The 15,601-nt window shown below is 44.5% G+C and overlaps 2 protein-coding genes across 2 annotated transcripts; both read right to left on the bottom strand.

Moving 5' to 3' along the window:
- Window positions 1-1,178: 1,178 nt before the first annotated feature.
- LOC127330002 (zinc finger protein 36-like) lies at window positions 1,179-2,042 on the bottom strand. Its single transcript, XM_051356375.2, has one exon. It carries the CDS (start codon window positions 1,942-1,944, stop codon window positions 1,330-1,332), a length of 615 nt encoding a protein of 204 aa, XP_051212335.1. The 5' UTR covers window positions 1,945-2,042; the 3' UTR covers window positions 1,179-1,329.
- A 4,372-nt stretch (window positions 2,043-6,414) lies between these two features.
- LOC127332559 (zinc finger protein 36) lies at window positions 6,415-7,314 on the bottom strand. The gene has a single exon (XM_051358867.2). The coding sequence runs from the start codon at window positions 7,182-7,184 to the stop codon at window positions 6,546-6,548; it is 639 nt and encodes a 212-aa protein (XP_051214827.1). The 5' UTR covers window positions 7,185-7,314; the 3' UTR covers window positions 6,415-6,545.
- Window positions 7,315-15,601: the final 8,287 nt, after the last annotated feature.

Here is a 15,601-nt window from a genome sequence, read left to right as displayed (position 1 = left end):
GTTAATACAATTATAGCATGGTATGCAAACATTTATCATAAACACAAAGATATATTATAATAACCATTTTATTATTGCCTCTTGGGCATATCTCCAACAAAAAGATATGTTGAAGTTCTACCAATATTATGTCTTTGATGATTTTTTGTCCAATACAACTTAAAAAGAGACTATACAAGTGAATCCATGATTTTTCGGGCCCATTTTAAATCATTAGGAATAACTTTCCAACACCATTACCACACTTTATATTTACTGCTATTTATTAATCCAAAAATACAAAAATACTTTCTCCAGACACATACGCACACACAAAACCCAAAAACCATTACCCTTTTACATTTTTTTGTTTAGCTTGCTTAGGTTGTTTACTTTAGTTTACATTAAGTTGGCCTTGTATTTCTTATTAGTAATACGAAACATGTGCTTGACAACCACACGGTGAAGTTGGGGACATAAAAGCAAGAACTTTACTTTGCAGGTTGCTAGAAGAGGAGAAGAAGAATTCAACTTCTAAGCCACTTTCCGAGAGTTTGATATAAACTCTCGAGTCACCCTTCGGGAAAAAGACGGGCTTTCTACAATACTTCGCACTTGGAGTCCTAACGAGTTGGTACACACAGAGTTGTTGCTATCAATGCCGTCCCGATAATTTTTTGTTTATCAGTAGATTTTTTATGGAAAAATTTGGTACAACAACTGTCGATTATATATATAATTAAATGTTGTGCCAAAATGTTTCCATGAATAAGGAAAATGTGTTGAGCACCATGACATTGCACACCCACACCTTTTTTGACATTTTCCTTTTTATGTCGCTCAAATTATATAATGTATGAATTTGAAATTTTGCAAGTCACTTAAAAATAACATCTAGAATGTGGTAAAAATACTTTGGAAATTTTCTGTGCAATTTAATATTTAAAATTCATAATAAGTTCTTTATACTTTTAGTGTCTTAAAAATCTGAACTATTTTTTTCCAGATTCTAGATGTTATGTTTCAGTGATCTGCAAAGTTTAAATTTTAAAAATTGCATGGTGTGAGATATACAAAGAAAAGAAATTGTTTAAGAGGAAAAACAATACGTAGTGCGGATGATGATGCGCTATAAACATCCCAAAAAAAACGTATGTGCAGCGAGCACCTGTCCACTCTCTTCCATGAAATGTGTTGAACATTACTTGATCGGCTGAAAATTTTATAACAAATTAAATTAATTGTGTATACACGGAGATACAAATCAAGAATTAATCACAAACTGAGCACTCAAGAAGGACTAAAGAACGAACAAATGTTGCAGACAGCTCTAGCACTTTACGTAACCAATCAAGTTGTCAAGTTAAGCTCCAAGGAAGGAACTGACAGCCGCCGCTTCTTGATCGGCAAAGGGCTCTGCACCTCCTCCTCCTCTCCCCACCTTCGCATGGCGGCGGTGGCCCTCTCCGGCACCGGTGTCAGGTTGAGGTCGAAATCCCTCAAGCAGGACCCGGAACCCGAGGCCGTGGACGCCGACGCCGTTAGCGACACCGACAGCCCATCCCAGTAATGGCACCTCTTGTGCCCGCCGAGCGCCTGCCCCGTCGCGAAGCTCCGGTGGCACACCGAGCACTTGTGCCTGCCGCTGCCGGACGTGGTCGAGGAAGCCGTCGTTTCGTCCGCCGACGACGCGCTTACGTGAAGGGGCAGCACAGCCGCCGCCGCCGCCGCCCGCGTCCGGTGGCTGGCCTTGTGCCCGCCCAGCGCTTGGTGAGACGGGAACGCCTTGCCGCAGACGGAGCACCGGTAGCGGAGCTCGCAGGCTGCTGGCGGGGCGGACGACAGCGGCGTAACCTGTAGCCATTGCCCCTCCGCTGGTTGGACGCCGCCCGATGCCGATGCCGCGGAGGCGAGCGCCATGAGGCACAGCTGAACGTAGTCGTCCTGCGTCATGTTCATGTTCATGGCGTGAAAGCTAAGGTTACGTGTCAAGAGACTCAAGAGAGACGATGCTTGTGATAGATGAGGTGGATATGGATTCTGGTTTAGCGACCCCTGAGGTGTGCGTGTACATATATGTCACTGGCTGCATGCAAGTGTGTGTTGTATATGTATATCTGAATGCGGAAGGAAGGTGCCAAATTAAGGAGTTCGATCGGTTCAAAGTAGCACGAGGGCGGAAAAGGATACAGTGTATTAGGAATGATTTCCAGTTTTCCGCACGTGCGTGTAAATACGTTATATGGCAAGTTGCAGCTCCAAGATTCAACAGTACTCAAATTATATTGTAGATTTATTGGGTTTTCTTGTGGGACTACCTATTTCGTCAGGATGTCTTTTCTATAGCGTTGGACCTGCATCCAAGGGTTATATATCATCATGTCACAATATCAAATTGTCGAACATCTGCTTTTAACCAAAACAAACACTAAACTGCAATTGAACTAGTAAACCAGAGGCGCCAACGCCATGTAGATACATGCGCAGTGTGTTTAATTGACGTTGAAATCCATCTGATCAGCCCACGTTTTTCATTCTAAGTTGTTGATCTAGATAGCCATCTCACTCACAGTTGCGGAGAGATAGCAAACGGTTAGAGCATCCCCACTCGTTGGCGTTCCCCACGCCCAAATCCGGCGAAATTTTCGTCCGGATTGGAGGAAGATTTGGCCTGGGGAGCGCCGAAGTTCCAGCCGTCCCCCGGCAGGAAACCCCCAACCTCGACCATTTGACATATTTCAAACAAATTTAACATAAAATTTAACAAGTTCGGCGACCAAGAGTACGAAAATTGCTGAAACAAATTCGGCGATAATCAGTACAATGTTTAACTAGTGCTGAAATAAATGAAGCACACAATTTCACAATTTTTCAAACAAATTATGACAGACTAGTTGGTGTCGGCGTTGGCGTTGCCTCGGAGCGTCCATATGTGCTCCACCAGATCATCTTGCAGCAGCTGATGCATTGTAGAGTCTCGAATCTTCTGGCGCATAGCAATGAAGGCGGCCTATGATGGAGGCACCTGGTGATTAGGCTGTGCAAGAGGACCCTCTCTCTCATATGGTGCTTCTTGCTCAGCCTGAGGAACCGGATGCTTTCACTCATTTTCAATAATCATATTGTGTAGGCACACACAGCAGTTCATCACCTCCCACATCTGATCTTTGCACCAAGTCATAGGCGGGGAACCGGACGACAGCAAATCTCAGCTGGAGGACACCAAATGCACGCTCGACGTCTTTTCGGCAAGCTTCTTGTTTCTTGACAAACTCGCAAAGTTTGGGGGTGCTAGGGTTCGAGATAGTCTTCACAAATGTTGCCCACTTTGGATAGATACCGTCTGCAAGGTAGTATCCTTTGTTGTAGTGCCGACCATTGATCACATAGTCCACCGGGGGAGCATGACCCTCAACAAGCTTGGAGAATACCGGGGAGCAGTTTAGGACGTTGATGTCATTGTTGGATCCAGGCATACCAAAGAAAGAGTGCCAAATCCAGAGATCATGGGTAGTCACTGCTTCAAGTATCACAGTGCAGCCTTTTTTGTGACCCTTGTACATTCCCTGCCACGCAAACGGACAGTTCTTCCATTGCCAATGCATGCAGTCAATGCTTCCAAGCATCCCTGGAAAACCCCTAGCTTCATTTGTTGCAAGGATCCTCTGAGTGTCTTCGACAGTGGGTGATCTCAAGTAATAGTCCCCGAACACTGCTATGACGGCCCTGCAGAACCGGTAGAAACAATCAAGGGCGGTGGACTCCGCCATCCGAAGATAGTCATCTGCACTATCACCGGGAGCTCCATACGCCAGCATCCTCATAGCCACTGTGCACTTCTGCAGTGACGAAAATCCAACCAAACCAGTGCAATCCGCCTTGCATCTGAAGTAGGGGTCAAAGTCTCGGATGGCATACACAATTTGCAGAAATAGCTTTCTGCTCATCCTGAAACGACGCCGGAAAACACACTCACCGTGCAATGGATTGTCGGCGAAGTAGTCGGCGTACAACATGCAGTAGCCCTCCATTCGCTGTCTCGGCTTGCACTTCCGGCGACCTGGTGCCGACCCACCACGTCGACCAGTTGCCAGTCCGGCGTACATGCTTGACAAGCAACCGAGGATCATCATGTGCTCCTCGTCTTGGGCGGCTGCTGCCATCTCTTCTTGCATAAGCTCGACGAACCTCTGCTCCTTCTCTTCGTACGAGTCCATGGCCGGCGAGGCAAATGGACGAAAACCTGACGGGCGTGGTCGAGGCAACCTGAGCCACGAGCGACGAGGAGTAGGCCAAAGTCGAAAAACAGGCCGGCGGAGGAGCGGCCAGATAGGCCGGCGGAGGAGCGGCCAGATAGGCCGTCGTTGAAACACGGCGGAATATAGGCAGGTGGGGAAGGAGGGACGGCGGAATCTGGGCAACAAGCCGGCGGGTGGTGCCGGCGGTGAGAGAGATACGAGGGGTGGGGAGATTTTGAGCGAGGTGGCGGTGGGGTTCGTGTGTCGAGTCACCGACAGATCGGGCCCTTCCCCGCTTTTCACTCGTCCGGAGTCCCCGATAGGTCCCCGGGGGGCCGGGGATGGCGTGGGCTCGCCGGATGGATGAAGGGCCAAATCCGGACGAAAACGAGGAACCGGGGGCGCGACTGGACCGAATTTCGCCGTCCGGATGGAAAAAACGTCGCTCGGGGGCGTCGTCGGGGAGACGAGTGGAGATGCTCTTATGCCATTCCTCACATGACTTGGAAATAATCACTGTTGAGAACCATTTGGTTTGTGCATGTACAAAAGGGATAAAAATGTATTGATCCCGGGGCTACCAACGGCCAAGAAATAACCTTTCCTTAATTGAGTTAGACATAGCCATTCTTAGATAAACCATATACATTAAAACAATAGACAAAACAGCCAAATTTTGTTGCGAGATGATTTCAACATAGTTTATCTTAAATGTTGCATAATTAGGTTGTCTCTATAATTGTTTTGTCACTGTATGCACCATGTATCGTACATAACCTTCATTCAGTGTTTAGTCAACGTCAAACATTACAGTATATATAAAATATCAACACTTGTAATATAGGATGTATGTAATATGGAAATATATTTTATGATTATTCTAATAATATTAATTTATATCGTGGTTGTTGATATTTATTCAGTATATGTGGTCAAACCTGAATGTTCGATTTAGACTAAAACCAGAATGCAGGGTAATTAAGAACTGAGGAAGTATGATGCTCTATTTTATTAATAAATGACATCCCTTTTAGTTTGGTAGTGGTGCCCTCTATTAAGCTTCGAACCTCAGAGGAAAGGATTCCACGTGCGAATAACAATGCTGCTTGGAACTTGGAAGGTTTCAATTATCCTGTTAGGCACATAAGAAAAGAAAAAAAAACATAGATATGCTAAACATGAAAAATCTCACTTTTTCAGTTTCAAAATATATGGAATTTCATTGTTCTAGAGGGTTTGACCAAATACTATTTGCTAATACATAATTGCACTGTCCTAAAATTCGATATGGGATATCATTTTAGTAGTTGATATTGTGATGCTATAGTGAAGATACATGATTGCTTGTAGAAAACAAGAACTTCATTTTTTTCAGGAGTTTTCCTAAAGCCCCACTTATTTTAGACATTTTTTTTACAGATATTCTTCGTAAAAGCTTTAAGCATTGTATTACTATAGATATGTTGAACTTCAAAATTTCACATCCATCTGTTTTTCTATTTGGGAGAAACAAACATGAGAAACTCTATGTTTTTTATATGTGCATATATTTGCTAACACTTTTTTTGTATGGGCTAGGGCTACATAGTAACTATTTTTTGTTCCGATTATTTTCATGATATTTTATAACGCTGTACTATTGTGCTCGTGATTTCTATCAGATTGTTTTACCATTATACTACCTCAATCGCAACTTTCCTATTTGTTTTGTTTGAATTGAGCATCGTAAAGTATACCATGTTGGAAGATATACATTTCCCCCCATGTTTTATTGTGTTGTCCAATCAACTGGGCAACATGAACAATATATATATCGGAGATTTATGTGTTTGAAGATAGACCATGTTTGCCATCATCGGGGCGAAATGAATGAATTAATACAACGAGTTCAACAAATCAATTCAAGGAGCAGTTGAGCACTAGCATGCATTCTTTTTAGAGAAGATAAGTCGAAGATCATGAGGATTATGTCTTTCCTTTCCAAGATCATGCTAGAGTTTCTTGTTCTAGCAATCGATTTAGATGTGTTTTGTTCATCTTGTTTTGATGTGATATGTTCATCTTGTATACAAGTTCGCATGACTGATTTAATCTTTGTTTTTTACGCTCATGAATGAGAATGACGTGTTGTTTTTATGGATTAAATCTTTTTGTTAAATTGCTCATATATTCAATTGAACTTTTGGAGCTGTGGGGATGTGGAAGATTAAATTGAATGATCAAATATTACAGAACCATGCAAGCTTTCACGGTTTCACATCATCGGTTATAAACGAATGAATGAATTAATAGAACGAACGAATGAATGAATTAAAGCCAGAGACGATCCTAATTAGACATCCGAAGCTTCTTGGCCGGCAGCGGGCTCTGCACCTCCTCCTCCTCCGTCCACCTCTTCATCCCGGCGCTCTCCGGCACCGGCAGAAGGTTTAGGTCGAAGTTCCTGACGGCCGACGACCCCGACGCGGAGGCGGACAGTGAAACGGACATGGACATGGACACGGAGGTGCCGTCCCAGTAGTGGCAGCGCTTGTGGCCGCCGAGCGCCTGCCCCGTGGCGAAGCCCCTCCTGCAGATGGTGCAGCGGTGCGGGCCACTGGTGCTCCCGCCGGACGACGCCGCCGTATCCTCCGAGGCGGACGCGTGCGCGGAGACGGCCGCAGCGGCGGCGTAGTGGTCAACCCCGGTGGGTGGTGGCTTGCGGTGGCTAGACTTGTGGCCGCCGAGCGCCTGGTAGGACGCGAAGGCCTTGCCGCAGACCGCGCAGCGGAAGCGGAGGTCCTCCGCCGGCGCGGGGCGCGGGCACCACTTGCCGGCGGCCTCCACCTGCTGTGGTTGGCCGGTACGGGCGAGCGCGGCGAGGCAGATGGCGAGGTAGTCGTCCTTGTTGAGCGCCGGCGCGGCGGGGAGGCCCAGGGAGAGGGAGAGCGCGGTCGGGTCGAAGAGGGCTTGCATGGCGGCCACCATGGTTGCTGGTGCTGGTTGAAAGTTGAGACTTTGCTTCCTGACCTGAATCACGTCGACCGAAGAAGAAGCTAGCTGGTTGCTGTATAAACGCGATCGATCGGTTCTGAATTGTGAGCTGTGGGAGGAGGAGCGAGCGGCGGTGGTATATATAGGTTCGACGAAGGTGGGGCAGCCGGAAAAGCAACGTGGTGAGAAGGATCAACGCATGCACGCACGTTTGGTGGGCAGTGGGAAGAAGTGAAGTAGTCGTACGCATATATCGGCATGGACAAATGTCAAATTAATGGTGAATTCAGTCAAATATAGTTAGCGGTCAACGCCACGCGCGCGCGGCTAGAGGTAACGGCCCTGCCTGTTGCTACGTTGGTTCGCGCTGCATGCAACTTGCGACAAAAGTATACTTTTTTTGTGGCAGCTCCAGCTCGAGCGTGAGTGGATTGGATGGTGAGCCACCTGAGAGCGCCCCCACATGTGACGGATCTCGATCGTGGTTGCTGGCGTGTGTATGCACGCTGCTGTGTTTTCCTGCTCTACTTTTCGGTCGTACAGGAATATATTTTGACGGATCACCGGAACAGGCATGCAACTAGGGAACGTTCCGATCAGTCAAAAAGGGTAATAGTCAACCTTCTGCAAAGAAAGTTATGTTTGTGCAGTTCCAAGATTGCGACGGGACCGTGCGGCGGCGTGTACATCCCTTTTACTAGCTCACAAAATCAATTGAACAGAGATTCCATAAAAAAAACATAGCCCTAGTCTCTTCATCAAATTACCCCGCAAAAAAAAGTCTCTTCATCAAATAATACACACTTTACCGCATTTTAGAGCATCTCTAGCAGATCCCCCATACCGGCCTGCAAACGCCACTTCGGGCCGATATGGGGGCTTCGGCCGGTATTTGGGCCAGACCAGACCCCGCATCGGCGGTCTGGCCTGAAAAACGGATCCAGGCCACAACCCAAAACCGCGAATTGCTCACATATATGACGGTCGGCGAGGCGGATGGGGGCCAAACCCCATCCGCTTCTCCGCCTCCTGCCGACGTAAAATCGACGCGCCGCCGGCGAGCAATCGAGCGTAGATCGAGCACCCCGAGCTCCGTCCGACGAAAATGGTGGCGGGGAACAGCCTAAGCGGGCGCGGGGGCGGCCAGATTGGTCGCGGCGGGAGCTCCACCGAGCGCGGCGAGAGCTTCGCCGACGAGAGGGGGAAAACGGAGGCGGAGAAGCTGCGCTCCGACGCGGCGCACATCCGCGGTAGCTACCGCTACCGCAACTACGGCGCCGCCCACCTTCGTCAAGCGCGAATCGGAGCGGTACCGCCGTGGATGCGCCTCCTCCCCTTCCGCGGCCTCGTCGTCCTCGGGGTCGAGCTCCCGCCAGCGCCAGCCGATGGTGTTGGTGGTGAAAACGGAGGTCGATGATACGTCTCCAACGTATCTATATTTTCTGATGTTCCATGCTTGTTTTATGACAATACTTACATGTTTTGCTTGCACTTTATAATGATTTCATGCATTTTCCGGAACTAACCTATTAACAAGATGCCACAGTGCCAGTTCCTGTTTTCTGCTGTTTTGGTTCCAGAAAGGCTGTTCGGGCAATATTCTCGGAATTGGACGAAATCAACGCCAACCATCTTATTTTTCCCGGAAGCATCCAGAACACCGAAGGAGAGTCGGAGGGGAGACAGGGGGGCCCCACCTCACAGGGCGGCGCGGCCAAGGGGGGGGCGCGCCGGCCTACTGTGTGGGCCCCCCAGAAACCCTTTTGCGCCGCCTCTTCGCCTATAAGACCCCTCGCGACCTAAATCTTCGATACCTTTTGACGAAACTCCAGAAAGACTCCAGGGGCGCCGACGCCATCGCGAAACTCCAATTCGGGGGACAGAAATCTCTGTTCCAGCACCCTGCCGGGACGGGGAAGTGCCCCCGGAAGCCATCTCCATCAACGCCACCGCCTCCATCATGCTCCGTGAGTAGTTCACCCATGGACTACGGGTTCTAGCAGTAGCTAGTTGGTACTCTCTCTCCCATGTACTTCAATACAATGATCTCATGAGCTGCCTTACATGATTGAGATCCATCTGATGTAATCGGTGTTGTGTTTGTTGGGATCCGATGGATGATACATTATGATTAGTCTATCTATAAAGTTTGTGAAGTTATTGTTGCTGCAATCTTGTTATGCTTAATGCTTGTCACTAGGGTCCGAGTGACATGATCTTAGATTTAAGCTCTATACTTATTGTTTAGATTGTATCTACAAGTTGTATGCACATGTCTATGTCCGGAACCAAAGGCCCCAAAGTGACGGAAATTGGGACAACTGGAGGGGAAGGCTTAGATATGAGGATCACATGTTTTCACGGAGTGTTAATGCTTTGCTCCGGTGCTCTATTAAAAGGAGTACCTTAATATCCAGTAGATTCCCTTGAGGCCCGGCTGCCACCGGCTGGTAGGACAATAGATGTTGTACAAGTTTCTCATTGCGAGCACGTACGACTATATATGGAAAACATGCCTACATGATTAATGAATTGATGTTCTTTCTTAATGCTTTGAATCCTATCAATTGCCCAACTGTAATTTGTTCACCCAACACTTGTGATACGTCTCCAACGTATCGATAATTTCTTATGTTCCATGCCACATTATTGATGTTATCTACATGTTTTATGCACACTTTATATCATATTCGTGCATTTTCTGGAACTAACCTATTAACAAGATGCCGAAGTGCCAGTTGCTGTTTTCTGCTGTTTTTGGTTTCAGAAATCCTAGTAACGAAATATTCTCGGAATCGGACGAAATCAACGCCCAGGTTCCTATTTTTCCCGGAACCATCCAGAACACCCGAGAGCCGCCAGAGGGAAGCCCTGGGGGGGCCACACCACACCCTGGCGCGGCCAGAGGGGGGGCCGCGCCGCCCTATGGTGTGGTGGCCCCAGGCCCCCTCCGAGGCTGCCCTTCCGCCTATTTAAAGCCTCCGTCGTGAAAACCCTGATACGTTCGATGAAAACCCACAGAAACCTTCCAGAGCCGCCGCCATCGCGAAGCCAAGATCTGGGGGACAGGAGTCTCTGTTCCGGCACGCCGCCGGAACGGGGAAGTGCCCCCGGAAGGCTTCTCCATCGACACCGCTGCCATCTCCACCGCCATCTTCATCACCGCTGCTGCTCCCATGAGGAGGGAGTAGTTCTCCATCGAGGCTCGGGGCTGTACCGGTAGCTATGTGGTTCATCTCTCTCCTATGTGCTTCAATACAATAATCTCATGAGCTGCCTTACATGATTGAGATTCATATGATGATGCTTGTAATCTAGATGTCGTTATGCTAGTCAAGTGAGTTTTACTTATGTGATCTCCGGAGACTCCTTGTCCCACGTGTGTAAAGGTGACAGTGTGTGCACCGTGTGGGTCTCTTAGGCTATATTTCACAGAATACTTATTCACTGTTATGAATGGCATAGTGAAGTGCTTATTTATATCTCTTTATGATTGCAATGTGTTTGTATCACAATTTATCTATGTGCTACTCTAGCAATGTTATTAAAGTAGTTTTATTCCTCCTGCACGATGTAATGGTGACAGTGTGTGCATCCGTGTTAGTACTTGGTTTATGCTATGATCATGATCTCTTGTAGATTGCAAAGTTAATTATTGCTATGATTGTATTGATGTGTACTATTCCTCCTACATAAGCATGAAGGTGACAGTGTGCATGCTATGTTAGTACTTGGTTAGTCGAATTGATCTTTCATGCACTCTAAGGTTATTTAAATATGAACATTGAATTGTGGAGCTTGTTAACTCCGGCATTGAGGGTTCGTGTAATCCTACGCAATGTGTTCATCATCCAACAAGAGTGTAGAGTATGCATTTATCTATTCTGTTATATGATCAATGTTGAGAGTGTCCACTAGTGAAAGTGTAATCTCTAGGCCTTGTTCCTAAATACTGCTATCGCTGCTTGTTTACTGTTTTACTGCGTTACTACTGCTGCAATACTACCACCATCAACTACACGCCAACAAGCTATTTTCTGGCACCGTTGCTACTGCTCATATATATTCATACCACCTGTATTTCACTATCTCTTCGCCGAACTAGTGCACCTATTAGGTGTGTTGGGGACACAAGAGACTTCTTGCTTTGTGGTTGCAGGGTTGCATGAGAGGGATATCTTTGACCTCTTCCTCCCTGAGTTCGATAAACCTTGGGTGATCCACTTAAGGGAAAACTTGCTGCTGTCCTACAAACCTCTGCTCTTGGAGGCCCAACACTGTCTACAGGAAAGGAGGGGGGGCGTAGACATCAAGCTATTTTCTGGCGCCGTTGCCGGGGAGGAAAGGTAAAAGGTACTCACACTCCGGATCTCGGCTACTAATCTATTTTCCGGCACTGTAAGTACTCGAAGCTATTTCCTTTAGATCCTGCAATTGCAACTTTTTGTTTCTTGTTTACACTAGTTTGGCATAATGGACAAGAATGATCTTCTTATTCTATTTCCTGATTTAAAACATGGATTGTTTGATGCGAAAATTAAAAAACCTATGGAATCTTATTTGCATGCTGGTAGTAATATTAGTATGAACGCTTTGAACACCATTGTTGATAATAATATAGAAAGTTCTAAGCTTGGGGAAGCTGGTTTTCATGATCTTTTTAGTCCCCCAAGCATTGAGGAGAAAATTTTCTTTGATGATACTTTGCCTCCCATATATGATGATTATAATGATAGTGGTCTTTTGGTGCCACCTACTATGGAGAGTAAATTTTCTTGTGATTATACTATGCCTCCAACACTTGATGAGAATAATAATGATAGCTACTTTGTTGAATTTGCTCCCACTACAACTAATAAAATTGACTATGCTTATGTTGGGAGTAGTAATAATTTTATGCATGAGACTCATGATAAGAATGATTTATGTGATAGTTATATTGTTGAGTTTGCTCATGATGCTACTGAAAGTTATTATGAGAGAGGAAAATATGGTTGTAGAAATTTTCATGTAACTAAAACACCTCTCTATGTGCTGAAATTTTTGAAGCTATACTTGTTTTATCTTCCTATGCTTGTTACTTTGCTCTTCATGAACTTGTTTATTTACAAGATTCCTATGCATAGGAAGCATGTTAGACTTAAATGTGTTTTGAATTTGCCTCTTGATGCTCTCTTTTTCTTCAAATACTATTTCTTGCGAGTGCATCATTAAAACTGCTGAGCCCATCTTAATGGCTATAAAGAAAGCAACTTCTTGGGAGATAACCCATGTGTTATTTTCCTATAGTACTTTGTTTTATATTTGTGTCTTGGAAGTTGTTTACTACTGTAGCAACCTCTCCTTATCTTAGTTTTATGTTTTGTTATGCCAAGTGAAGCCTCTAATCGAAGGTTGATACTAGATTTGGATTTCTGCGCAGAAACAGATTTCTATCTGTCACGAATATGGGCTGTTTTCTCTGTAGAAAAATCAGAAAAATATGCCAATTTACGTGCGTGTTCCTCAGATATGTACGCAACTTTCATTAGTTTTGAGTTTTCTGATCTGAGCAACGGAAATATTTATTAAAAATTCGTCTTTACGGACTGTTCTGTTTTGACAGATTCTGCCTTTTATTTCGCATTGCTTCTTTCGCTGTGTTGGGTGGATTTCTTTGTTCCATTACCTTCCAGTAGATTTGAGCAATGTCCAGAAGTGTTAAGAATGATTGTGTCACCTCTGAACATGTGAGTTTTTGATTATGTACTAACCCCTCTAATAAAGTTTATGAGAAGTTTGGTGTGAAGGAAGTTTTCAAGGGTCAAGAGAGGAGGATGATATACTATGATCAAGGAGAGTGAAAGCTCTAAGCTTGGGGATGCCCCGGTGGTTCACCCCTGCATATATCAAGAAGACTCAAGCGTCTAAGCTTGGGGATGCCCAAGGCATCCCCTTCTTCATCGACAACATTATCAGGTTCCTCCCCTGAAACTATATTTTTATTCCATCACATCTTATGTGCTTTGCTTGGAGCGTCTGTGTGCTTTTGTTTTTGCTTTTGGTTTGAATAAATGCTTGTGTGGGAGAGAGACACGCTCCGCTGGTTCATATGAACACATGTGTTCTTAGCTTTTAATATTCATGGCGAAGTTTCTTCTTCGTTAAATTGTTATATGGTTGGAATTGGAAAATGATACATGTAGTAATTGCTATTAATGTCTTGGGTAATGTGATACTTGGCAATTGTTGTGCTCATGATTAAGCTCTTGCATCATATGCTTTGCACCCATTAATGAAGAAATACATAGAGCATGCTAAAATTTGGTTTGCATATTTGGTTTCTCTAAGGTCTAGATAATTTCTAGTATTGAGTTTGAACAACAAGGAAGACGGTGTAGAGTCTTGTAATGTTTACAATATGTCTTTTATGTGAGTTTTGCTGCACCGGTTCATCCTTGTGTTTTTTTCAAATAAGCCTTGCTAGCCTAAACCTTGTATCGAGAGGGAATACTTCTCATGCATCCAAAATACTTGAGCCAACCACTATGCCATTTGTATCCACCATACCTACCTACTACATGGTATTTTCCGCCATTCCAAAGTAAATTGCTTGAGTGCTACCTTTAAAATTCCATCATTCACCTTTGCAATATATAGCTCATGGGACAAATAGCTTAAAAACTATTGTGGTATTGAATATGTAATTATGCACTTTATCTCTTATTAAGTTGCTTGTTGTGCGATAACCATGTTCACTGGGGACGCCATCAACTACTCTTTGTTGAATTTCATGTGAGTTGCTATACATGTCCATCTTGTCTGAAGTAAGAGAGATCTACCACCTTATGGTTAAGCATGCATATTGTTAGAGAAGAGCATTGGGCCGCTAACTAAAGCCATGATCCATGGTGGAAGTTTCAGTTTTGGACATATATCCTCAATCTCAAATGAGAAAATTATTAATTGTTGTACATGCTTATACATAAAAGAGGAGTCCATTATCTGTTGTCTATGTTGTCCCGGTATGGATGTCTAAGTTGAGAATAATCAATAGCGAGAAATCCAATGCGAGCTTTCTCCTTAGACCTTTGTACAGGCGGCATAGAGGTACCCCTTTGTGACACTTGGTTAAAACATGTGCATTGTGATGATCCGGTAGTCCAAGCTAATTAGGACAAGGTGCGGGCACTATTAGTATACTATGCATGAGGCTTGCAACTTGTAAGATATAATTTACATGATACATATGCTTTATTACTACCGTTGACAAAATTGTTTCATGTTTTCAAAATCAAAGCTCTAGCACAAATATAGCAATCGATGCTTTTCCTCTATGGAGGACAATTCTTTTACTTTCAATGTTGAGTCAGTTCACCTATTTCTCTCCACCTCAAGAAGCAAACACTTGTGTGAACTGTGCATTGATTCCTACATATTTGCATATTGCACTTGTTATATTACTCTATGTTGACAATTATCCATGAGATATACATGTTACAAGTTGAAAGCAACCGCTGAAACTTAATCTTCCTTTGTGTTGCTTCAATGCCTTTACTTTGAATTATTGCTTTATGAGTTAACTCTTATGCAAGACTTATTGATGCTTGTCTTGAAGTGCTATTCATGAAAAGTCTTTGCTATATGATTCACTTGTTTACTCATGTCATATACATTGTTTTGATCGCTGCATTCACTACATATGCTTTACAAATAGTATGATCAAGGTTATGATGGCATGTCACTCCAGAAATTATCTGTGTTATCGTTTTACCTGCTCGGGGCTGTACCGGTAGCTATGTGGTTCATCTCTCTCCTATGTGCTTCAATACAATAATCTCATGAGCTGCCTTACATGATTGAGATTCATATGATGATGCTTGTAATCTAGATGTCGTTATGCTAGTCAAGTGAGTTTTACTTATGTGATCTCCGGAGACTCCTTGTCCCACGTGTGTAAAGGTGACAGTGTGTGCACCGTGTGGGTCTCTTAGGCTATATTTCACAGAATACTTATTCACTGTTATGAATGGCATAGTGAAGTGCTTATTTATATCTCTTTATGATTGCAATGTGTTTGTATCACAATTTATCTATGTGCTACTCTAGCAATGTTATTAAAGTAGTTTTATTCCTCCTGCACGATGTAATGGTGACAGTGTGTGCATCCGTGTTAGTACTTGGTTTATGCTATGATCATGATCTCTTGTAGATTGCAAAGTTAATTATTGCTATGATTGTATTGATGTGTACTATTCCTCCTACATAAGCATGAAGGTGACAGTGTGCATGCTATGTTAGTACTTGGTTAGTCGAATTGATCTTTCATGCACTCTAAGGTTATTTAAATATGAACATTGAATTGTGGAGCTTGTTAACTCCGGCATTGAGGGTTCGTGTAATCCTACGCAATGTGTTCATCATCCAACAAG

This window comes from Lolium perenne, chromosome 4 (genome assembly GCF_019359855.2).
Source record: "Lolium perenne isolate Kyuss_39 chromosome 4, Kyuss_2.0, whole genome shotgun sequence".
Lineage (NCBI taxonomy): Eukaryota > Viridiplantae > Streptophyta > Magnoliopsida > Poales > Poaceae > Lolium > Lolium perenne.
Note: the sequence above shows the minus strand (reverse complement) of the source record. Positions and strands in the feature narration are given on the sequence as shown.

What these genes read in the sequence shown, in the direction of transcription:
- LOC127330002 (XM_051356375.2), bottom strand. Translation starts at nt 1,944, where the DNA reads ATGAACATGAACATGACGCAGGACGACTACGTTCAGCTGTGCCTCATG.
- LOC127332559 (XM_051358867.2), bottom strand. Translation starts at nt 7,184, where the DNA reads ATGGTGGCCGCCATGCAAGCCCTCTTCGACCCGACCGCGCTCTCCCTC.